At 40.6% G+C, this 26,733-nt stretch overlaps 1 protein-coding gene across 2 annotated transcripts in view; it reads left to right on the top strand.

Annotated features, from left to right (window-relative positions):
* Positions 1–25,043, top strand: part of ccdc83 (coiled-coil domain containing 83) — a 44,632-nt gene extending 19,589 nt beyond the window's left edge. The window contains exons 3-11 of one of the 2 annotated variants that reach the window (XM_055637219.1): positions 2,381–2,465; positions 4,577–4,745; positions 6,828–6,995; positions 10,871–10,962; positions 16,519–16,587; positions 17,422–17,543; positions 18,511–18,608; positions 21,655–21,809; positions 24,493–25,043. In XM_055637219.1, coding sequence (XP_055493194.1) covers positions 2,381–2,465; positions 4,577–4,745; positions 6,828–6,995; positions 10,871–10,962; positions 16,519–16,587; positions 17,422–17,543; positions 18,511–18,608; positions 21,655–21,809; positions 24,493–24,666 — 1,132 coding nt within the window. In that variant the 3' untranslated portion in view covers positions 24,667–25,043. The remainder of the gene's footprint in view (positions 1–2,380; positions 2,466–4,576; positions 4,746–6,827; positions 6,996–10,870; positions 10,963–16,518; positions 16,588–17,421; positions 17,544–18,510; positions 18,609–21,654; positions 21,810–24,492) is intronic. The other variant, XM_055637218.1, reaches the window with a different exon arrangement.
* The last annotated feature ends 1,690 nt before the right edge of the window (positions 25,044–26,733 follow it).

The following is a 26,733-nucleotide window of genomic DNA, read 5'->3' on the forward strand; positions in this document are numbered from 1 at the left end:
CGGATGGTTCGACTGCCCCAACCATGGGAGAATAAAGAGGAAGAAGATTAGACTTTATTGTCTTCCATCACAGTGACGAATGTGGGGAATCCGCTGTGGTGGATGTTTATGTTGACTTTTATGTAGTTGTGTATCTTGTTGCTTTTTTTTTAGCATGGCTGTATGGTAACTCGAGTTTCACTGTCCCTTAATTCGTACACGTGACAATAAACAGACCTTTGAACCTTTGAATTACTGGGAGAGTGTCAACCTGTTGATTTTCTCACATATATCAACAGTGGCGTAGGGTGGGTTTTGAGCGCCGGGGCAGTTTTAAGTTTTGAGCCTCCTCATTAGCGGGGGGGGGGGTGGGAGAAGGGAAGGGAAAGGGGACGGGGAAGGGAAGGGGAAGGAACACGTTTTTGGTCTCTTCCTTCGGAGGATGCGACTTCTTTTGTCGTATCCCCCCCCGTCTACGCCTGGGGCAGAGGCAGCAGCGGCTGAGGCAGCGGCGGCTGGGACAGCGGCAGCGGCGACCAGAACTCGGAGCGGGGACAGCGACAGCGGTGGCCTGGCCTCGGAACTGGGGCGGCGGCAGCGGCAGCCTGGCCTCGGAGCAGGGACAGCGACAGCCTGGCCTCGAAGCTGGGGAGGCGGCAGCAGCAGCCCGGCATCAGAGCTGGGACGGCGGCAGCGGCTGGGAAGGCGGCAGCAGCAGCGACAGCGGCGACCTGGCCTCGGAGCGGGGACAGCGACAGCCTGGCCTCGGAGCTGGGACGGCAGCGGCTGGGATGGCGGCAGCAGCAGCTGCGGCCTGACCTCTGAGCGGGGACAGCAACAGCGGTCACACGGCATTGGAGCTGGAGCACCGGCAGCGGCAACCTGGCCTCGGAGTTGGGACAATGGCGACCAGAACTCGGAGCTGGGGCACGTTCCGGCGGAAGCGACCACTCGACCCAACCGCGGGCCCAGTGGACGACAGCGGTTTTTATACTCACAGCTCCAGGTGACCCCTCCTCACTCCCCGGGCCTCTGTACAAGCAAGCCCCGCGCTGTTTTTATACTCACAGCTCCAGGTAACTCCTCCTCACTCCAACGGCTCCCCGGACCTCTTAATTTTATTTTAAAAAATGTATCCAACAATTTCTTTGCGCCCCTAAAAATTTAGCGCCCGGGGCAACCGCCCCTCTGCCCCCCCCCCCCACGCTATGCCATTGTATATCAATCCTGACTTCGGGTATTTTGAAATGGTAGCATTCATGAATTGGATGAGGTACAGTTTCAGTTACATAAGTGGATAGTTAATTGTACCTTATTTGATATGCAATTTTGTAAGAAATGTATTTATTATTTGTATTTCCTTCCAAAGTAGTTATATTGATGTCACTACTGTTAAACATTTAAGATCAATGCAGCCAGCACCTTTTTCCCATGCTGTGAATTCTATAACTTTGTCAATGATTAATCTCACATCTTGGCAACTATCTCTGGCTGAATGTCTTCAAACTTAGACACAAATGCTCGAGTGACACAACGGGTCAGGCAGCATCCCTGGAAAACATGGATAGGTTACATTTCAGGTCAGGACCCTTCTTCAGACCTCCCTTCTATGTCTTCAAACTTTGTATGGTAATTCAACCTGAGCTAAGCATCTATCAACATAACCTTTCCACCCACAACATAACGAATTTGAACTTCATCATCAACCCATCTATAACTGAAATGCATTTCGTTGTTTAATGCATTTCGTTGTCTCTGTACTGTACACTGACAATGACAATTAAAATTGAATCTGAATCTGAATCTGAATCTGAAATCTGTTTTGTAATGTGCTTCCTCCAGATGCTTTAAGGTGCTTTCCAGCATCCATCCTCCATAAACAGGTTCATTCAGTTCAACCTTATGCTATAAGATAGGAAGAGATTTAAAATATTTTTGCCATATACATCCTAAGAATTCTGTTCACTCATGCTCTGGCTCTTTTTGTGCCCACTACCATTGGCAGCTATGTCTTTAGCTGTTTAAATTCCTTATACCTCCATTTTTATGGCTTAAAACTGATCTTCAAAGCTATTTTTTTCCCGTATTGCTGCTGAAGAAGGGCCCCACATTCTCCAGAAATGCTGCCTAACCCACTGAGTTACTCCAGCATTTTGTGTCTTTAAATGGGTACAACTTTGTTTATCAATTGTAAAATATTAAAATGTCAGGAATTGTTATTATGGACTTGAACTTTTTTTCTGAAATGTATTTTTGTATGTGAGATCAGATAAAGCTATTTTACAAGGCTATTGTAATCTTAATTATTCTAATAACCTAACCCCAATGATACTTTTGGGGGGTGGGGTTATTAAATGTTGATCAATAACGCCTGGTTTGTTGATTTTAATTTTCTTCTAAGATTTCAGGTGAAGGAAGCAGCTATTGAAAAATGCACAATTAAATTAAAAGGACTTAATGAAACGAACGCAAGAAGAAAAGAACGAGTAAGGCACTGTCACATGAATAAAACACGTTGTTTAGATTAGTATTTTTACAATCTATGCTTAATTTGGTTTAGTGATCTTTCAATTTAGACTTGCATTTTGTGGTTACTGTTTAAAGGAAGATATTATAAACAGTTCTAAACATTCCTGTATAATACTGCCAAGCTTGTGCCTATGATGTCTAATATGGATCACAATGCTCCATATATTTTTCTAAGCCAAAAATGGTTGGCATTCTTTCATTTGGCTTAAAGTTAAAAATTGAGAATTTTTTATTTTTTTTAACTACTTTTCACATTGTCTCGTATCTAATAAGGTTAAATGACAACTGTTGGTTAGTTTATGGGTTAATTACTTCTGAATAATTGTTGAATCAAGTAAAATGAGCACAAAATGTATTCAACAGCATTGAGAAAAGACTGCACTATCAAAGGTGTTGTCTAGCAGTTGAGGTTTAAACTGAGGTGTTATCCTCTGCCTTTCATTGGCATTAAAAGTATTGAGGCACTACTTAGAAAATGATCAGGTGAGTTGTCCCAAGTGTTTGGGAAAGAATTATCTTTCAGCCAACACCTAAAATGAAGTGTTCATTATCTCATTGTTGTTTTGGGGTTTATTCACAATAGCTGGTTGCTGTTTTTAAATAGCTCTTCAGTGACCAAATTTCAAAGATTAAGGAAATTGGATCAGACTGTATTTGATTAAGTGTAAAATGATTGAGATTTTCTCAAACCATTTTGACAGCTTTATGTTTTTTATTATTATTGTTACATGTACCTAGTTAGAGAAAAACATTTTGCTTTCCCTCCAGGCATAATATACATAAGTGTAAACATTTATCAAGGTAATGCAAAATATATATATTTTTAATAACGTAGTATAAAGTGTTACAGGCAAAGAGAAAGTGCAGATAAAAAGTGCAAGGACTGCAAAGAAGCAATTTGGGTAATCAAAAAATAATCTAAGTACATGAGAGGACCATTCAAAAGCCTGTTAAGTGGGGGAAACTGTTTCTTAATCTGATGATACGAGCTTTTAAAATTTAGTTTCTTCTGCCCAATGGGAGAGTGAACACAGTATAACTGGTAGAAGGGTTCCTTGATAATGTTGGCCACAATCAAGGACTTTATTAGGTGTTATTCTCCTGTCCAGACGGGACCGCAAGAGAGAGATTGCGCCTAAACCCTTTATCCCTGTAGCTAAGGGCCACCCCTGGACTTGTCCATTGCCGTGCCGAGGGGTTAGATAGTGGAAATGGCCCGACCCTTGGGAGCCGCCACACTTCCATCTTTTAAGGCCTTCCATGCCACTCCATCTGACGCACAAGTCCGGCTGAAGTTGCAGCTCACATTGTAATCCCTGGGGACAGCGCTTCATGCCGCCCATACCAACAGGATGTGCTTGATCATCGTGGGGCTCCCTCCCCTCCCACCTGCTGCTGTTGCTTCCTGTCGGCCCATCAATTTGTCCACTCCCCATTCCACCGCATTCTTCCCCTGTCACTCTGTTTACTCAGCTTTTCCCCCACTCCACCACCACCTCCTCCTCCCTCTCCCCCGTAGTCACTGACATCTTCCAAGGTGGAGTATGTCGGCGACTCCGGGTGAGGAGGAGATGAAGTGGGGTGGATGGTGCAAGGGGAGAGACTGAGTGGACAGAGTGAGGGGAGGAGGCGGTGGAGGGAGGTGGGGGAAGAGGCAGAGTGTTCAGAGCGGTGGAGCGGGGAGTGGAATGAAGAAAGTGCTGTACCCAGGGGCTACAACGTAAGCCGCAACAACAGCCTTGTCAACCAGACCGTCCTGAAAAATTCCTAGCTCTGCACCTTGCGAGCTGAGGATGGTGTCAGAAGCCAGGGCTGTAAGAGGCTGGGGAGGCCATGCAAGCTGGGGGTGTGGTGAGGTCCATGCACTATACCAATATCTGTTAAATCGATGTTATTCTAAACTTATTTTTATTCCTTCAGTGAAGGAGAGCTTACGAAATTGAACAAATTTTATTTTGTCTACATTTGATACAATTAAGCAGTGCACATATAGCAGAAGTAACTCCATTAACATGTACAATGTACCAATGTTCATAAATATTTCTGGATTTTTTTGCATTTTTGTAAGAATGAACAATTGACGAAGGAGCAAAAGGAACACATCAGGAATTTATATAATTTGGCCAAGGGACAAGAGAAAGATTTGGAACGCAAAGAGTTAATCAGCATTGAACAAGTAGAACAGGCCATGAAACATAAAATGGAGCTATCTAAACAAAATGAACGCAAATTGAATGGTATTGGTTGTCTCATGTTCTTTAAAACCTTTTTTATTTCTGCCTAATAAATTTGTCCTAAACTAGAGCTTGCATGTACCATCATCCTCTGCAAAGTGTATAATCTTTATCTTGAATGATCTAGTGCTCTTGTAGGTGAATTCACATTTTCATTCTTGGTTTTTATATACTGTTCAATTTTAATTGTTCTTTTTAGTCTGTCTTGGCAGGTATTAGAATTAAATGTTGTTGTTGTTGTTATCTTCCTTCATTTAATATTTGGCATATGAATAGTGTTGTATTTACATTTTTTTAAATCAGTAGTAACCAATCTGTAGTTATGATGCGAGATCAACTCCAGAAATCAAAATTAAGACCTGTTCTGATAAAAAAAGTTTAACTCTCCTAAAACTCTATTTTAGTTTGGAGTAAGTTTCCAATTTCATACAGTGACGTCAAGAGTATTTAAATGTGATGTGTACCGACATCAGAACAATGAAATTCTTACTTGCAGCAGCGTAACAGACCTGGAAACAAAATACTCTAAATTAGATATATATATTTTTTTTAAATAGTGTCGGAGACTGAGCAAGAAATATATTGCAGTAATATGGTCAGTAAATAATAGAATACAGTAAAATTCCATTAATTCACTACACTTGGGATTTGGTAGTGCCAGATAGCAGAAGAAAAAAGTAATTGACTTGCATTGAAGATTTACCATTCATGTCTTTATAAGATGCCAAACGAATTTGCATTTGAACAATCTTATATTCACAATACAGTCAGACTGCATTAATCTACTGTATGATTGTTCGGAAACCCAAATGCGGTGGTATGTTGGTCAAGAGGTTCCCCCTGACACGCCAGGACGTTAGTTAGGAAGGTTGGCGAGGCCCCAGCGGGCCAAAGAAACGCTTCAAGGACAACATCAAAAACAGTCTGAAGAAAATCCACATCAAATAGAGCAACTGGGAGCACATTGCACTGCACAGGCACTCCTGGAGGAAATCTGTGCAGGAAGGAGCTGCACGTCACGAATTGGAACTACGCCGTGTCGCAGAAACAAAGTGACAGCACCGTAAGGAGAGAGAGAAGGGGGCTCGATGACTACCAACCACCACTAGTCTCCACGGCCCATGTTGCACCAAGGTGTATGGATCGGCCTCTACAGACATCTGCAGACCCACACGTGGATGACCCTATGGAGAGGAGAGGACAGTCATATTTGTTTCAAGTGACCGCCGATGAGTTGCACATTTCCTCTAATACACATGAGCTATGCTCCTTTTGAACTCACTTGATTCCCTGGAAAATATTCTATTTTATATTGTTTAAAAAATTTAAGTTTGAGTATTGATCAGAATAACATCTAATTGTCCAGGAGGGGGATGAGGGATGAGATGGGACATGCAGTGATGGATTTAACCACAATGATAGGAAATTGTCCGAATCCTGAATGTACTGGATTAATTGAATGTTACTGTGTTCTATTATTTACTGTCAAAATTAGAGCAATATATTTATTGTGCAGACTCCACCTCTCACATTTCAAAGCATTCTCAATGTCTCATTACATTAGAAGTCAAGTTTGAAATAAAAATGTTTTTATTAACTTTTTGAATTACAATAACTTTTGAAGTGTTTGATTTAGATACAGAGTAAAATACTGTGAAATAAAGGTACTAATTGAGGGTTACCAAAAACGTAATCAGAGGTGGGTTTTAAATATTTGAAAAATGGAAAAGGAATTGCAAAGCTGAATGATTTATATATTGGAGGAAAAGTGTCCAGTGTGACTGAGGATTGAGGACTGTTGTTGAGAGGAGGACAGGGAAAGTGTAGATCTGAGGTAGAGGAACAGCTAATGAGATGGGAGATGCAGTGATGGATTTAACCACAATGGGAAATTTGAACCCGAGACACTGAGGAATCAGAGTCCATATGTGTGGATCGGTCCAATCAGAATGTGACATGAACGGGATAGGATATCGTAAGTGAAGAGTGGAAGGCCTTTCAGAAAAACGTTACATTAATAGGTCAATTGTAACCACTATATATTAAACATGTTTAAAATTCGTACTGTTTTCCTGTTTGGAGTAGATATGCAGATCAGTATAGCTAATGTGGAGCAGGAGATCCTGAAGATGACAGTCGTGAAAGAGTATTGGCTAGAATACAAAAATGTTGGAAGTATTGAACATGCCAAAGTCATTAAGCTTCGAGAAGTTGAAATCCATGAGATGGCCAGATGTTTTAATGAAATGAAAGGTAATAATTACAATTACAATACCGTTTATTGTCATTTGAACCTCAAATGAAGTTCAAATGAAATTTGGTTTCTGCAGTCATACAACAAGGACCAAGACACAGACCAACCCAATTTACACAAACATCCATCACAGTGAATCTCCTCCTCACTGTGATGGAAGGCAAAGTCTTGTTTCTCCCCTGCTCTCCATTCTTCTCCCGATGTCAAAGTCCCCGGCGGGCGATGGTAAGTCCCGCAGCCGTTAAGGCCGCGCCGGGCAATGGAAGACCCTGCTCTGGGTCTTGGTGTTGGAGCCCCCAGCGGGCACTGGCAAGTCCCACAACCATTAAAGCCGCGCCGGGCGATGTAGGCCCCCCCCCTCCAGGTCGTTTTCAACCCCGCAATTCGGGCGGGAGAAATTGCCGTTGCGGGAGCTCCGAAAAGCGGTATCCCACCAGGGACCCGCGAGCTCCCGATGTTACCGTCCACTGGGCCTGCGGCTGGAGCCTCCGAAGCTCCGGAGTCGGGTTGCAGCCGCGCGCCACCACAGCTCTCCACGCTCCGAAGCCGGCCAGCTCCACGATGGTAAGTCCGCAGGCTCCGCGACTGGAGCCTCGGGTCGTTCCAGTTGGAGACCGCTCCATGGTGCTAGGCCTAAACGACAACGGAGACCCGACAGAGAAAAGCTTGGGTCCCCCGTACAGGGAAGAGATTTAATAATTTCCCCCACCCCCCACATATACACAGTTAAAAACAATACATAAACCACTACAAACTATACACTCAACAGGACAAAAATTAAAAAAAGACAGACGGACTGCAGAGGCCGCTGCAAACGGCAGTCGCGCCGCCTAATTTACCCATTAATGAAGTTAGTCAATCAGCACAACTCAGCTATGCAGACCAAGATGTCCAATCTGAGCTGCTCACAAAGTAGGTCCTAAGCCACTTTGCCTGCAGTTGGCCATATCCCTCCATTCATTCCATATACCCACCACTATTCTGAGTGGGAAAGGTTGCCCCTCAGGTTCCTATTATATGTTTCCTCTCCCATCTAAAACCTGTTCCTTTGGCTCTTGATTTCCTCTACCCTGGGTAAAAACTCAGTGCATTCACCCTATCATTTCCCTCATGATTTTATACAACTGCAAAGATCACCTCTTAGCCTCCTGCACTCCAATGAATAAAGTCCTAGGTTGCCCAATCTCTCCTTATATTTCAGGCCTTATAGAGTCCTTGCAGCATTCACATAAATCTTTTCTGCTCTCTTTCCAGCTTGATGACATGCAGGGAGGCCAGAACTGAACACAATACTCCAAATCCTCACCAATACATTGTACAACTGTAACATCACATCCCAACTTCTATACTTGGTATCCTGACTAATCAAGGGGAATGTACCAAATGTCTTCTTTACCACCTTTGACTGATCTTCATACCTTTGAGGCCACTTTCAAGAAAATGTGTACCTGCACTCCAAGATCCCTCTACTCTGCAACATTCCTCAGGGTCCAACTATTTATTGTGAAGTTGAATTAACTGGTTTCTAATTTCTTCCTTTTTCTAATATTGGTCCAACATTAGTAATCGTTCAATCTATTGCTAACTTTCCTACAGCCAAAGTTAAATGAAAAATGATAATTAGAGCTTCCAAAATTTCCTCCCTTCCATCTTTCAACAGCGTGGGGTATATTTCATCTTGGTCTGAAGATAATATAATAATACTCCGATAATCAACTTTCTGATTATTCAGAAATTCCAATGGTTTGGCATCAGATTGATTGGGTTATGTTTTTAGTGCTCCCTTTCCATTAATCAGAATCCTGGTTCCTTCACTTTGAAACTCGAAGACACAAAGAGCTGGGGTAATTTAGCGGGTTGGGCTCTTTATCTCTCCTTGGAGAACATTGATAGGTAATGTTTCGGGTCGGCACCCTGCTCCGGGCTAATAGGGGTGGGAGAACAAAGCTGGAAGAGAGGAGGGGCAGTATCAAGCCTGGCAAATAATAGGTGGCTAAAGATGTGGGGGGAGGGGGACGTGATAGGCAGATGGTTGTACAAAGGCTGGAGATGAAAAACAAGATGTGAGACAAAAGGATTAAAGAGTTGTGAATTGTGATACTGGAGGTAGGAATGTAAATGAAAGGGGAGGGCGAGGGCAGAAATAGGTGGGAGTCCAGGTGGAGAGGGGGAAGAAAGGGGACTTCGAAATGGGGGGTGGAGTTTGGTGTAATAGGAGAATGTTGCGTTGTAAGCTACCCAAGTAAAATATGACATGCTATTCCTCCTTTTTGCTCACACTGGCCAACATTTCCCAGCTACACTAGTCCCACCTGCCTGCGATTGGTCCATATCCCTCCAAACCTGTCCTATCCATGTACCTGTCTGTCTCTTAAACGATGAGATAGTCCCAGCCTCAACTCCCTCCTCTGGCATCTTGTTCCATACATCCACCACCCTTTGTGTGAAAATGTTACCCCTCAGATTCCTATTAAATCGTTTCCCCATCACCTTGAACCTGTGTCGTCCGGTCCTCGATTCCCCTATTCTGGGCAAGAGACTTTGTGTATCTACCCGATCTATTCCTCTCATAATTTTGTACACCTCCACTGTACAAGATCACCTCTCATCCTCCTGCGCTCCAAGGAATAGAGACCCAACCTACTCAACCTCTCCCTTTAGCTCACACCCTCTAGTTCTGAAACATGCTCATAAATCTTTTCTGAACCCTTTCAAGCTTGACAATATTTTTCCTATTACATGCTGCCCAGAACTGAACACAATATTCTAAATGCGGTCTCACCAATGTCTTATACAACTGCAACATGACCTCCCAACTTCTATACTCAATACTCTGACTGATAGAAATATAGAAAATAGGTGCAGGAGTAGGCCGTTCAGCCCTTCGATGAAGGCAAATGTGTCAAAAGCTTTTTTGACCACCTTATTTACCTGCAACTTGACCTTCAAGGAACCATGCACCTGCACTCCTAGATCCCTCTGCTCTACAACTCTCCCCAGAGGCCTACCATTTACTGTGTAGGTCCTGCCCTTGTAAGACATCCCAAAATGCAACACCTCACTCTTCCCTGTATTGAATTCCATCAACCCACCTCAGCCCACCTGGCCAAATGATCCAGATCCTGCTGCAATCTTTCACAACCATCTTCACTATCTGCAAAATCACTCACTTTTGTATCATCAGCAGACTTGTTTATCTTGCCCTGTATGTTCTCATCGAAATCAATGATGTAGATGACAAACAGTAACGGGCCCAGCACCAAACCCTGAGGCACACCACTAGTCACAGGCCTCAAGTCCGAGAAGCAACCATCCACTATCACCCTCTGCTTCCATGGAGCCAATTTGCTCCATTCAGCTATCTCTCCTTGGATCCCATGCGATCTAACCTTCCAGAGCAGCCTACCATGCAGAACCTTGTTGAATGCCTTAGTGAACACCATGTACAAGTCTACAGGTCTGCACTCATCAACCTTTTTGGTCACGTCTTCAAAAAAGATAGAAAATCACATCAATTGTCATCTATGAAAACTCATTTATAGGAAAGTTAATTGCAGCACTTATTTAAAGGTGATATTTGCTGACTGCGTACATCAAGGGACTGAATATGAAAGCTATTTGAGCCTATTATGGATCTGAAATTACTGGGAGAACTGCGTGTTGTGTATTTGGATGCTTGGAAGAGACTTTAATAAGGCTCAGACACGGGAGTAATCTAACAAGCTTCTTTATTCCAGGACGCCACCTTGAGTCTCCCCCACACATGCATACTTGCACCAGACATCACAAGACATTACATATACTAATTACATATGCTAATTATATCACATACCTTACACTGTGATTCTTCATTTTTATTTTCTTATTTTTAAAGAACACTTTCGTAAATCCTTGGCAAAGGTAAAAGATGAAACGGACAGATTAACACGGGAACAAATGGATGATAAAAAGGAAATTGCTACACAGGTGACCAAAATATTTAAGTTATAATTCTCTCTCTCTTTTGCCACTGAAAGTTGCAGTTATCATTCAGCAAAAAGTTTGATTCAAAAATATAATGATGAAAATGAATAGAACACAATATCCAAGTGTTTGGTGGCTGATGCTATCTAATTTTACTTAAGTTAGAAAATGAATTATAGATGTCACATGAATGTTTGTAATGATCCAAGGAGTTCTGAAACAATGTTATCTTTCAGAAGTATCCTATATTCAATTTTTAATTATATTTCAGGTAACTTGCACTGGTATTATGAAATATATTTATGGTATATAACAAGATGACAAACATACAAATCGATTGAAATCACATTAAAATAAAATGAAATCTGTTCAACTGCTTTCCTTTAAGAAACGCAGCATTGATTCTTATGTTATAGTAAAAGTCTAACAGAAAGCTTATATCGCTAAATTTAAAAATTGTGTCTATCATTAAATTTTACTTTTTTTTTTACCAAGAGTGAGAATGTGATTAGAATTTAATGAGATTTGTACATATTTATTGGGCATAAAATATGTGAAGACAATAATCCTGTTGTTACATTTATGGGGATTTTTTTCTACCCAGGATGCACACATGGACCATTAGAGGCCTAATGTCTATATAGAATTACACCATAATTAATTAGTTAAGATATCAGAAATTTTCAACAGGCCATGCCGCCGCAACTCCAAATGGGTTGTAAAATTATTGTTTAAAAACGTTGCTGTGAAACCAGAAAGGACATAAGCTTATCTTGTGTCTATTATTTCCTCTACTCGTTCAAAGTTGCAGCTTCCATTTATAAATACCTAATTAAGCAACTAGCAGAGGCTGTTAACCAGTTAACCACAGTAAAGCAGTGTTCTTCTATAACCAAATTATTTAACAATATTTTTGTCTTCTCACTTTTTTAATCCATCCATCGCAACTAATATTTGCAATAATTTGAACCCATAATCTGCATCAGTACAAATTCCCTAAATGTTCAGTGGCCACTGTTTTATATGGGGGTCAGCAATAAGATTGGCAACAATGTTTTACAACATTAAAAGGCAAATTGGTGTTAGGGGCTGTTGCTGGAAAAGCTGCAAAAAACTTCCTATATAACCAAAGGTCCCAGAAACATCAGTTTTGATGAGGACACTTTAACCTCATACATTTTCCATTCCTCTGGGTCAGGAAGGTGAGTACTACCATGTGCCTGCTCAAAAACAAATCTGGATCTGATTTTGCAGTTTTGTCCCGAACAGCAATAAAATGTGGGAGACCCAGATGCTGAAGGGATTTAAAAAAAACCCGATCATATCATGGTGCAATCAAAAATTATTTGAATAGTCTCAAAGGGCCTTTTTAATACCAGTGAGCTTCCTGCTTGGGTGTTTGCTGCTGCCCAGGCCTGCCACTGTGTGTGCCCCTGCAGTGATCATTACCATGTGGGATGAGCATAGCATCAATTGGCACCTGGGCAGTGTTGCAGTGCTAATTTTTTAGGTGCCGGAGCTGTCAAACGGGCATCATTTCATGTTTTGCTTGAGGGCGGGGGCAAGTTAGTCTCCCAAGAGGGTAAAATAAAATTATGTCCTATCACTACATTCCAGTGTATAACTAGTACAATAAAACATGTATTACTTAGTGTAATAATATGACAAAATATTGCATGGTTGCATTTATTAACTATCATGAAATATAATTATCAAGCAAGTAAAGAAAAAGATTTTCATGTATTTTTACAGAGGTGCCGGCGCGGCACCAACTCGCCCTGACTCTCCCGCAGCTCTGGGCCTCCACACACACACACACACACTCTCGCACCCCACTCACCCTGCAATGGACTACAACTCTACTTCAGAAAGAAATTAGAAAAGCTAAAAGAAGATATGAGGTTGCATTGGCAAGTAAGGTGAAAGTAAATCCAAAGGGTTTCTACAGCTATATTAATAGCAAAAGGATAACGAGGGATAAAATTGGTCCATTGGAGAGACAGAGTGGGCAGCTATCTGCAGAGCCAAAAGAGATGGGGGAGACATTGAACAATTTATTTTCTTCGGTATTCACCAAGGAGAAGGTTATTGAATTATGTGAGGTAAGGGAAACAAGTAGAGTACCTATGGATACTATGAGTTTCAAAGTAAAAGAAGTACTGACACTTTTGAAAAATATAAAAGTGGATAAGTCTCCAGGTCCTGTGACAGGATATTCCCTAGGACATTGAGGGAAGTTAGTGTAGAAATAGCCGGGGCTATGACAGAAATATTTCAAATGTCATTAGAAACGGGAATAGTCCCCGAGGATTGGCGTACTGCGCATGTTGTTCTATTGCTTAAAAAAGGGTTCTAAGAGTAAACCTAGCAATTATAGACCTGTTAGTTTGACTTCAGTGGTGGGCAAATTAATGGAAAAGATACTTAGAGATAATATATATAAGCATCTGGATAAACAGGGTCTGATTAGGAACAGTCAACATAGATTTGTGCCTGGAGGGTCATGTTTGACTAATCTTCTTGAATTTTTTGAAGAGGTTACTAGGGAAATTGACGAGGGTAAAGCAGTAGATGTTGTCTATATGGACTTTAGTAAGGCCTTTGACAAGGTTCCTCATGGAAGGTTGGTTAAGAAGGTTAAACTGTTGGGTATAAATGCAAGAATAGCAAGATGGATTCAACAGTGGCTGAATGGGAGAAGCCAGAGGGTAATGGTGGATGGCTGTTTGTCGGGTTGGAGGCAGGTGACTAGTGGGGTGCCTCAGGGATCTGTGTTGGGTCCTTTGTTGTTTGTCATGTACATCAATGATCTGGATGAAGGGGTGGTAAATTGGATTAGTAAGTATGCAGATGATACCAAGATAGGGCGTGTTGTGGATAATGAAGAGGATTTCCAAAGTCTACAGAGTGATTTAGGCCATTTGGAAAAATGGGCTGAAAGATGGCAGATGGAGTTTAATGCTGATAAATGTGAGGCGCTACATCTTGGCAGGACAAATCAAAATAGGACGTACATGGTAAATGGTAGGGAATTGAAGAATACAGTTGAACAGAGGGATCTGGGAATAACCGTGCATAGTTCCTTGAAGGAGGAATCTCATATAGATAGGGTGGTAAAGAAAACTTTTGGTATGCTAGTCTTTATAAATCAGAGCATTGAGTATAGAAGCTGGGATGTAATGTTAAAATTGTACAAGGCATTGGTGAGACCAAATCTGGAATATGGTGTACAATTTTGGTCGCCCAATTATAGGAAGGATGTCAACAAAATAGAGAGAGTAGAGAGATTTACTAGAATGTTGCCTGGGTTTCAACAACTAAGTTACAGAGATAGGTTGAATAAGTTAGGTCTTTATTCTCTGGAGCGCAGAAGGTTAAGGGGGGACTTGATAGAGGTCTTTAAAATGATGAGAGGGATAGACAGAGTTGATGTGGACAAGCTTTTCCCTTTGACAATAGGGAAGATTCAAACAAGAGGACATGACTTCAGAATTAAGGGACAGAACTTTAGGGGTAACATGAGGGGGAACTTCTTTACTGAGAGAGTGGTAGCGGTGTGGAATGAGCTTCCAGTGGAAGTGGTGACGGCAGGTTCGTTGGTATCATTTAAAAATAAATTGGATAGGCATATGGATGAGAAGGGAATTGAGGGTTATGGTATGAGTGCAGGCAGGTGGGACTAAGGGAAAAAAGTTGTTCGGCACGGACTTGTAGGGCCGAGATGGCCTGTTTCCGTGCTGTAATTGTTATATGTTGTTATATGTTATAGTCAACGCCAGATCCACACCCTCGATAAACGCTTCCTTGCCTATCTGGACTCTACCTAGAATCACAGGCTTGCCCGCCTCCAGACCGGTCCCTCGACCGGCACTCCTCGACTTGACCGCTACGCCCACAGCTAGACCACGGCACCACCTGCACGATCACCACGAGGCCGAAATGGCCACCACGAGGAGCAGCAACAACATCCACCGTCTCTCCATCCTTTACCGCTTTTCCGGCCAAACCCAGGCCCGGACCACCGAAACCGCCGCGGCTGCTGACTCTCACCACCTCCCAGGGGCCACCGATGCCGCTGCCGACAACCCGTATCTCTATTCCAGCCCCCCACAGGCCTCCACCGGCGACTCTCACCTCTCCACCGGCCCAGAGCCGTTACCTCACCAGATGTCCAGGCTCAGCCCAAGGCCCACAACCTCCACGATGCACACCGCAGGTGGTCTGACTCTGCTGGGTCCTAGTGCTCCTTCCATCCTACAGGGAATCGCAGTAGTGATGGGTATGCTCTTTCGCACTCTTTCAAGAAGATCACCCTGAACACACACCCGCTAGTTAAAATTCCCGCTGTTTTTTTTTGCCTTTTTTTTTTTAAACAGAGGTGAGCTCCGGCAGCACTGCACCCCTTCACCTGGGTGATACACTCCCAAAGAAGCAGAGGAACCAAGTACCTTGGTCCACCATAGCATTGACTCCCTGGAGCAGAGAAACAGTATGGTTAATTGAACCCTGATGTGAGTTTTCAAACAGCACTCCTTCCAGCCATCAACACAAACAGGATCATGTGATAAGCACATTCTTTAAGGGCAAAAAACAAATTGCTGGAGAGACTCAGCAGACGAAGCACAAGACCCATCTTGAGGAAGGGTCCCAACTTAAACTGTTGGCTGTCCGTTTCCCTCCACAACAGCTGCCTGACCCACTGAGTCCCTCCAGCAATTTATTATTTTGCACAATATTTCAACCACTACAGTTTCTTGTTTCTCTATTTCTTTTAAGGGGTTGTGGCTACCTTGGGGATTTTCAGCTTCCTCCAGACCCCACTGTGTTTATGATTGCCCTTACAGAAGAATTAATGGGGCAAGCAACTTTTCCTTTGGATATAGGAAGTCCCATATAATACTGGGCTGTATTATAACCCTCATAAGCAATAATTTCAGCAGCAGGGAACATTTTATTGTCCATAAAACCTATCATAATTAACTTGCACCATAATTTCCTGCCATTACTCTGGTTGCAAAGTGCAGTTTGCTGAATCATTTACATACGAGTAGAAAATAAATGTTGATAAAGGAGAGTGCTTTCTTTACATTACTTTAATGTTCATAATTATTTCATGGCGTTTTAATATATTTTATATATAATGAATCCTCTTCATTTTAGAATTGGTCAAATCTATTATAGCAGTTTTAGATGCTTCTTGCCATCCGAGACATTTGTAAACCATTAATGCTTGGTGAACTGTCAAAAGCACTCTGGGCATTCCCAGACTGTTGCTCGGGATACACTGTCTGCGGTCTAGTTGCAGTACAAAGCTTGCTCTGCCTCACCAGGTTCCTATTGGGTTCATGGGCCCAGCTCATCCTAGTAATTCCATTTGGAATTGTTCTCGATGGCCCAACACAATTCAGCTCTGTTGTTTTGGTTGATGTTGTGTCTACTGGTCCAGATTTTGCAGTAGATATTTATTTTGCTGCTGTGCAAATATCTCACTATATTACATTACTGTAAAGACATCTATACTATGTACATAATGTGATGCTTGAAATCTTTCTTTCCCAGAAAGCTATAAGCTATATGGGTAAACACAGCCGACAAGAAGTGAAAGAAAATGAATGGCTAAAAAAAGAGGTAAAGAAATTGGAATCAAATTTTCCTACTACATAAGACATACTTTAATTTGAACATTCCAATGGAAAGTTCAAAAACTTTGAATACTAACCTCTGCCTCAGAGGGCGGTGGAGGCAGGTTCTCTAGATGCTTTTAAGAGAGTGCTAGATAGGGCTCTTAAAAATAGCGGAGTCGGGGGATATAGGGAGAAGGCAGGAACGGGCTACTGATTGGGGATGATCAGCCATGATCACATTGAATGGCGCGGTGCTGGCTCGAAGGGCCGAATGGCCTACTCCTGCACATTGTCTATTGTCTATTGTCTTTTGTCTATCGATGAGTTCCTTTTTATTTAAAACTTTGTTTTGGGGTATGATGGAAGGAGTGCCAATCCAACTTATTAATTTATTATGGTAATCTTAATTTATTTATGCAATATTACAGATCTATAACTTTCACATAGGAAGAGAAAATTGATCGGGATTCATTTTAAATCTTTTGGGAAATTTTGAATTTTTCAGTTGATTTGGCAACAAACTGAAAGCTAGATGTTGATTTACTCTATGGTGGGTTTCCCAAGAAAAATGTCTATCAATGGTTTCTAATACTGAAAAGGAGCAAAGATTTATGTCAGAAAATATTTTAAACACTTATTTTTGTAAAGTACACAATGTGGCTCTGTTATCTCCCAAATGATATTGTTCAACATTAGTTCACATTTGATTTTTCTTGGAGGTAAGTTGAATTTTGTATTATCTAAACCAGAATTACTTACTTAGTTTAATACCTTTGCTATAAAGTACTTTTCGGTAGAGTCCTTGATATTGATTAACTATTTTGTTCTGATTACACAGCTAAAGCAATACAGTACGGAAGTTGCAAATATAGAACAAGCTGTGCAGAAGATCGAAGTGGAAAATCTAGAAATTTTGAGTCAATTGTTTGATTGTCAGCTTAGTGATCTTAAACTATGCGGGTAATTCTTACATTTACATAAATGTCAGTTACTTTATCTAAAGAAAATCATGTAGATATATAGATTAATATACTAACTCCTTATGAACAGTGGACCATAATCATTTTAACTTTTGCTTTTGATAAAAGTTAAAATCACAGTAATATGGATTAACCAAGCTTAAGCATTTCTGTCAATTCAAGGTTCAAATAATATTGCTCAAAATATTGTATCAATTATCTTTCTGAATAACTTTATTATCCTTTTAGAGCAGAAATTGTTACGTGTTACATTTTGGCAGAAAGAATGAGAAGATATACTAAAAAACACAATTCTTAAAAAAAACCAGGAACAAAGTGAGCTCGGCATGTTTATGCACATATAATCAATTGAATGTTATTGCAATTTGAGAAAATAATTCTAAAAGCTGGCTTTATAAATAATGACATTGAATACATGAACCTTTATAATGTACTGTTTTTGTCGCAACCAAATCAGTGCGTCCAGTTCTGGCTGGTATACTACAGGGAAAAATATGAGAACTGAAAGATTGCAGAAAACATTATAAAGAATAATTCTAGGTTCGAGAGATTTCAGTTACATGAATAGAATGGAGATGTGGTGTTCTGCTTGTTTCATAATTGATTACATGGAAATCTAATAGAAGTCTTAAAAATTATCAAGTTTGTAAGTGTAAATAGAAAGAAACTGTTCCTGCTGGTGAAGAGAGTAATGATGTGAGACCAGCTTAGTTGCATATACTTTGAGATGGCATAGATTTGATGGGCCCAATGACCCCTGTCTGTGCTGAAACCTTTATATGATTCTGTGAATGTTTGGTGGAAAATGCTATTTTCCAGAGAATGCAACTCCATTTTTATTATATTAATTACATGGACCAGGTGTTAATACTACCATAGTTTAGTGGTTTGCTTTTGTTCAAAAACTGTCCAGTCATCTAATGGTACTTTATGTCTGATGTGCTTAGGAACTTGAGTAAAACTTGTGCAGTTGAACCCAAAGGCCGTGATTCCACATTACTGGAAGGTGAACCATTTGAAATAGATCACAGAGGTGAAATCTCAGGTAATATTGACAAAGCAAATATCTCTACACCATGTAAGGATTCTCCAAAATTCAGAATGTTGACATTTGCACTGATGTATTAAACACCATATTGTAGAAAATGTAAATAATTGAAACAATAGGATTATAAGTTTAAAACAACATATTCCTTTTTTTTTTAAATCAACAATGTTTGATGTTTAATTAAAACTATTTCAGTGAAAGTACTAAATAGAACAATTTAAAAACAGGTCAAAGGGAAAGGAATACTCCTGTTGATGGATCAACACTTTGCCCTGTTAGGCAGCATTTAGATGAAGGTTGAGGGTAGTAACATGTACAAATCAACTCTGAGGAAAGGACTTCAACATCCAACAACAATGTAGTTTGGTAGCAGCAAAACCGGCTGTGCCTTGAAAGACACATTGTTGGACCTGAGGGAAAGAACCAACACGGGGAGAAATATACTCCACCCTATCCTCATCAATGTATCTGTTGTAAACAGATTAGTTTATGACTATATTAGTTCTATTAATAATTTTACCAATAATTAGTTCTATTAATGGTACTATTAATAGTACAAATATCAGAAAGTCTTTGTGGAGAAATAATTGCAATTTTACACTGAAAATATCTGGAATTGTTTGTCACCATTAATCTATACCAACACAACCTATAACCTTGTGGTTTAACACATTTCTCACTCCACCATTATCCTCAAACCAGGGGTCTAATCTCAACGTCATGAATAATTTAGACGAACAGGTCAGAAACAGACGAGGCATTCATCAAACTTTGCTAATGAGCTGAAATCAACAGATTTTTTAAAAAAATCTGTTAAATTACGAAGAATTGTCAGGCAGCAGTGATTAGTGGGACAAGTTCATCCAACAGTAAGCTTGTGGATGAAACAAATTAGAGGCAAGCCAACCATTTATGGTCAGAATGAGCATATGCAACACTAGACTAACGTGGTGCGACAATCTATTTGACAGCATACGGAGTTTATTTGTTATTTGGAGATGAGGAATTAGCTACAAATGTTACTGAATCAGCTATTCAATGAAAAACACAAAGCCAAATTGTGTGGAAATGCCTTTTGTTGCCAACCAGCACTGATGAGTTAGTAATTGCAAACTGCACATTGGCAGGTTTTGTTAATTATATGATGTGTTGTCTGCTAATTTAATAGGCTGTCACATTTCATTAAAACATTTTTTTTTAAAACTTAGTTCCATTGGTGAGTTAAAAAAGTGTCCACCAAGAAAAAAGCAGAGCCAAGATGTACGACCTCTACTGGTCATTGTCACTTTGTCCGAGTCTCTGAGGGCAGACCGAAAGAACTTACCATTAGGATGTGGTTCTGTGGCTGAATATTATCTAGCTCCAACAAAGTCAGGAGTGGGGATGTTTTCACTTCCATTTGCAGTTTTTCAGATGAGGCACTCAGAGGTACACAGATGAGGCACTCTACCTCCACATGAACTAAGAAATGACAAGCGCCACACAAGCTCCAGACAATGCCCATCACAAGAGAGTCTCAATCACCTTCACTTGACATTCAAAGGCATTAACATCACCAAATTCCCCATGACCTTTGCGGGAGTTGTGATTACGATCTTGTACAAGAGCATGTATAAAAGTCCATGTAGACAACATTCATTGCCCTACTCTCAATCATCTTCATCACCTCCAAAAAAAACTCAATCACATTTGTAAGACATAACCTTACCCACACAAAGTCATGTTGATTGTTTCCAAGTCCATGCTTTTCAAGTGCAAGTAACTCTTTCCTCTTCAATATCTTTCCTCGGATTGACGCAAGGCTCAATAGCCTCCTATATTTCCTTCTTAAACAAAGGAACAACGTTGACTACTCTCCAGTCCTCTGACACCTCACCTGTTGCTAGAGAGAAGGCAAAGATCTTCTTTAAGGCCCCCAGAAATCTCCTCCCTTGCCTCTCTCAATAATCCAGGATAGACCCCATCAGCAAAATCTGGAACTGTGCAAATGAGTTTGCTTATGAATGCTGCACTGGAAATGGTCCAATATTCAAACGGCTGTAAAAATGTTCTGAAATAAGGTTGTAGGTTGAAAAGCAAAATTTTGATGGAGAAAATATGTTATCAGGATTACATGTTTTACAAGCTGCCATTGCTGGAATGAAAGAAAATCTGATTTGGAGATGGGGAATTCTTGTTTTGGGGCTGAAGGAAAATAAACCCACCAAGGATTAGATAGAGTGTGCAGGAAATCCACTGACAGAGATAAAAGATCAAGTAAAATAGGTAAAATAGAGTACTGCAGAAATCCAGCTTTGATTGAAAGTAGTCTGCTGAAAACAGTGGAAACTCTAGGGCGATTTTCACTATTTACATTGTTTTTCAAGAAACAGATATATTTGTTCTTGGTATCATTTAAAAATAAATTGGATAGGCATATGGATGAGAAGGGAATGGAGGGTTATGGTACGAGTGCAGGCAGGTGGGACTAAGGGGAAAAAATTTGTTCGGCATTGGACTTGTAGGGCCGAGATGGCCTGTTTCCGTGCTGTAATTGTTATATGGTTATATGGTTATATAGATAAACAGTGTTTAAGGATTGGCATCAATTTTGGGAACCGGACGTGAGAGAATTATAACAAAATACAAGTTGTTAACAAAGTAGTAGAAAAGGCCTGTAAATACTAAATTGACTTCAATACCAGCAAATGAAGTGTAGCATTTAAGGGAGGAATATGAATCCAGCTACTTGCAAATGAGGTATCAGTGTAAGGGATCTGGGTGTACTGATAAACAGATAGTTAGTGGTATTGCAAGTTAATAAATTATGAGAAGTGCAAACAGTGCACTTTTACTATATGCTGTATGCTCAGTCAGTTCTGAAGAAATTAAATTCAAATGTTATAACTTACTTTTTGACTTGCATCACATTCAGACATCAATTTCACTGCTTTAACTTATGTCCATTGCTTAAACAATCAATGTTACCACTATTCCAATGTGCAAATTAAGTGTTAAATGACTTTATATCTTCAATAAATTGATAAAATCAACTCCAATCTAGCAAAACCCAAGAGCAAAGCACTCCTGGCTGCAGGGAAGGAAGTTGCCATAATGCAGAAGCAGACAAAAGGTGATGAAGAAACACCGTTCCGATTAGGCAAGTCGTTGTCGCAGAATCTCGCATATTTGCTGCAAGATGATGAGAAATGCTTGGAGGTTAGTTAAATACATTATTTTTCAAATAGGCGCTATTTGTAGTGCAGCACAGAGTGCATCATAGATAGATATATTGTATCGTTCAAAGTACATCCACTATGTGGAGTCCTCAGGAAGCTGAGTCTTGAATTCATTTTTATGGTAATACAGGAATTAAGTCAAGATGTTTCTACTGTTGCTATCATTCATGTGCCTGAACTGTGTCTTGCTTGTCATTTTAATTCCCCGTCCCATTCCTGCTTTGACCTATCTACATTATTCCAGTGAACTCAAGGAACTGCACTTCCTCTTCCCTCTGGGCACATTGGAGTCAAGCCCTCTGCATGCTTAATGAATGCAAGAATTTTAGGTAGCCGTTATTTTACTCTCTCCAGGTGAAGCTGGATATTTAATTTTTGGTTTGTTTCTTTTCATTTCTATCTTTAAGTACTAGTCCTTAAAGAGATGGTTACCTTAACTTTTATTTCCACCTCTACGCAGTAAAATCACACTTGTTTTCTCACATTTCCAGTTCTGATGAATTCTGTTCCTGAAGCGTTAATTCTATTTCTCTCTCCACAGGTGCTGCTTGACCATCTGATTTTCTGGCATTTTCTCGTTTTGTTTCATTTAGCTTCAAAATATGTTGTGGATGAGGGTAAACTAGGCTGTGAATGGGTAGGAGTAGGAAAGACAATCATAAGAACACCAATCGGCTATGCAGCCTTTGTGCCTATTCCATCTTTTAACAAGGTATTAGCTATTCTTTTAACTGAACCACAATTTTTGCCCTTTTCCCAGCAAACACAATACAATGCCATTGGAATGTCAATGTTGACCTTAATTGACAAGGGGTTTATTTTTCTATAAATTCACTATTTCAAATGTTAAAAATTCGAACTTCTTAAATGTCTTCAATAATCTGACTGTGGCTGTCGTGCCTTCAGTCGATCTCCTTACAAGTGCGGCTGCAGGAAAAGCATGGAGAACGAGCTGGACCTATTGCATGTACAGTGCATTCAGAAAGTATTCAGACCCCTTCACTTTTTCCACATTTTGTTACGTTACAGCCTTATTTTAAAATGGATTAAATTCTTCTTTTATCATCAATCTACACACAATACCCCAGAATGAAGAAGCGAAAACAGGTGTGTAGAAATTTTTTGCAAAGTCATTAAAAATAAATCTGAAATATCACATTTACATAAGTATTCAGACCCTTGGCAATGACACTCAAAATGTGCTTAGGTTCATCCTGTTTCCATTGATTATACTTCAGATGTTTCTACAACTTGATTGCAGTTCACCAGTGGTAAATTAAATTGATTGCACATGATTTTGAAAGGCACACACCTGTCTATATAAGGTCCCACTGTTGACAGTGCATGTCAGACCAAAAAATAGGTCATGAAGACGAAGGAATTGTCCGTAGACCTCCGAGACAGGATTGTGTTGAGACACAGTTCTGGGGAAGGGTATAAAACAATTTCTGCAGCATTGCAGGTCCCGAAGAACACAGTGGCCGTGGTCAAATTTTGGAACCACCAGGATTCTTCATAGAGCTGGCTGCCCAGCCAAAGCAATCGGGGAGAAGGGCCTTGGTCAGGGAGGTGACCAAGAACCCGATGGTCTCTCTGACAGAGCTCCAGAGTTCCTCTGTGGAGATGGGAGAACCTTCCAGAAGGACAACTATATCTGCAGCACTCCACCAATCTGGCCTTTATGGTAGAGTTGCCAGATGGAAGCCACTACTCAGTAATAGGCTCATGACAGCCTGCTTGGAGTTTGCCAAAAGGAACCTAAAGTAATCTCAGACCATGAGAAACAAGATTCTCAGGTCCGATGAAACCAAGATTGAACTCTTTGGCCTGAATGCCAAGCGTCATGTCTAGAGGAAACCAGGCACCATTCATCACGGTGAAGCATGGTGGTGGCAGTATCATGCTGTGGGGATGTTTTTCAGTGGCAGGAACTGGGAGACTAGTCAGGATCGAGGGAAAGATGAACGGACCAAAGTACAGAGAGATCCTTGATGAAAACCAGCTCCAGAGCGTTCTGGACCTCAGACTGGGGGGGAGGTTCACCTTCCAACAGGACAACAACCCTAAGCATACAGCCAACACAATGCACAAGTGGCTTTGTGACAAGTCGGTGAATGTCCTTGAGTGGCCCAGCAAGTGCCCGGAATTGAACCCGACCGAATATCTCTGGAGGGAACTGAAAACAGCTGTGCATCGACGCTCCCATCCAACCTGACAGAGCTCGAGAGGATCTGCAGAGAAGAATGGGAGAAATTACCCAAATGCAGGTGTGCCAAACTTGTAGTGTCATACCCAAGACTTGAGGCTGTAATCGCTGCCAAAGGTGCCTCAACAAAGTACCGAGTAAAGGGTCTGAATACTTATGTAAATGTTATATTTCAGTTATTTCTCTTTAATTACTTTGCAAACATTTCTAAATAGCTGTTTTTGGTTTTTTATTATGGGGTATTGTGTGTAGCTTGATGATAAAAAAAAAATAATTTAATCCATTATAGAATAACGTAACAAAATGTGGAAAAAGTGAAGGGGTCTGAATACTTTCTGAATGCACTGTTTCTGTCAGATTATGTTGACCAAACAGTACTGTGAAATACTTGGAGTTTTGTATGGTCTTTAAAAAGTTATTACATAATTGAGTGAAATATTTCTAATTTGCAATCCAGGATTTAGAGTGTGGTGCATATGAGCAGAAGCGATTGCACGTAAAAGGCCAAGCTATGCTGCTTCAAGAAGCTGAGCAACCTACCGTCCCAGAAAATAAGAAACAAACAGAACCAAGTGAAGCAGAGATGGGATGGCCTGTCACTGGAACAATGCTGAGATCTGTTATTTCATAGGTATTAAAACTCTTAATGTAGAACCAATAGTAATGCGAAGATGATTGCATGACTGCATCACAAACTGTTGTTATAACTTGCCAGTAATTTTGCCTATATCCCTCCCCACCAACACCTGTTATTTGAGTATTAAAGAACACTTCAATGGACAAAGTAATCAGTAATCCCACCTCCGTAGATAATTCCACTTTAAGATAACTAAATTAAAAGTAGAGATTTCATATAGATCTTACTGAATTAAAAATAGCAAATTATTTTCAGATTGTCAAGAGACTTTAATTAGTTTAATAACTAACTATGTATACCTATATTAAATGTGTTGTATACTTTACAGGAAATAAAATGCTCAATATGTGCAAAACTTTGAAGCTTAGTCATTTTGACTTTTATTTCAGAGATACAGCATGGAAACAGACCCTTCAGTCCATCGAGTCTGCACCGATCAGTGATCCCCACACATTAATACTATCTTACACACACTAGGGATCATTTTCACTTACACCAAGCCAATGAACCTACAAACCTGTATGTCTTTGAAAACCAAAGATCTCGGAAAAAACCCATGCGGTCACAGGGAGAACATACAAACTCTGTTCAGACAGCACCCATAGTCGGGATCAAACCTGGATCTCTGGCGCTGCATGCGTTGTAAGGCAGCAACTCTACTACTGCGCCGCCGTGTCGACCTAGTAAAACATAAAATGTTTGGGAAAGCAAAATAAAATCTTAACTATTTAGTTTAAAGATATAGCATGGAAACAGACTCTTCAGTCGGAGTCCATGCCAACCCCGATCAGCCATTCACATTAGTTATATGGTACACAAAAATGCTGGAGAAACTCAGCGGGTGCAGCAGCATCTATGGAGCGAAGGAAATAGGTGACGTTTCGGGCCGAAACCCTTCTTCAGACTGGAGAAGGGTTTCGGCCCAAAACGTCACCTATTTCCTTCGCTCCATAGATGCTGCTGCACCCGCTGAGTTTCTCCAGCATTTTTGTGTACCTTCGATCTTCCAGCATCTGCAGTTCCTTCTTGAACACATTAGTTATATGTTGTTCCATTTTCTCATACACTCCCTGCAACCATGGGACAATTTTTACCCCCCTCCCCACCACAGAGACCAATTAACCTACAAATGTTTTGAGATATGGGAGGAAACACGAAGAACATACAAACTCAATATTGACAGCACCTGAGGTCAGATTCTAAACCCGGGTCTCTGGCACTGAGGCAACAGCTCTACCAACTGAACCACAGTTCTTTTACCCCCTTGCACTGTGAGCGTCTGCAATGCTTCGAGATAGATTGCAAATTAACTTACCACTCATACCTCTTGGCCAGGGAACAGTGGAGAAGTTTAACAATGTATGCATGCAAAAGTAAAAAATTATGGTAAAATCTGATCACTGATGTACATAGCTGTAAAAACAAACAGCAATAAACCCATATCATCAAATTGTATTTTAAGCAAACAAAGTACTGAAGTAACTCAGCTGATCTCTTTCCCTTTCAACCCCATTCTTTTGCCTTCTCCTCATAACCTTTGGCACCCTGATCAATCAAGAATCTGGATCCGCTTTAAAAATTAGGATAATTGAGTATATCGAGTCTAGAAAGCTACAACATGCCCAGACAGCAGACAATGAGCTGTTAGGATAATTGAGTCACAGAGCCATACAGCATGGAAATAGGTCCTTCAACCCAATGTGACCATACCAACCAAGATTGCATTCTGGCCCAAACCCATTTGTCATGTTAAATCAAATACACAAGACTATAGAACTAGAGATCCAGAAACTCTTGATGAATGTTTGAATAAGCATCTTAGTACAGATAAATTAATATCTCATATAATTAATATCCTATTAGATAGTGAGGTACAACGGAATTATATAGGTAAAAATGGGGAAATGAACTAGGCCAATCAATAATGAAAGATATTTGGGACGAAAGTTTACAACATATGCATCAATGCTCGTTAAATGCCAGACGCTCTTTAATACAATTTAAAGTATTACACAGACTACATTACTTTAAAACAAAACTAAATAGAATCTCCCCACAAAT

This window comes from Leucoraja erinacea, chromosome 6 (assembly GCF_028641065.1).
Source record: "Leucoraja erinacea ecotype New England chromosome 6, Leri_hhj_1, whole genome shotgun sequence".
Taxonomy (NCBI): domain Eukaryota; kingdom Metazoa; phylum Chordata; class Chondrichthyes; order Rajiformes; family Rajidae; genus Leucoraja; species Leucoraja erinaceus.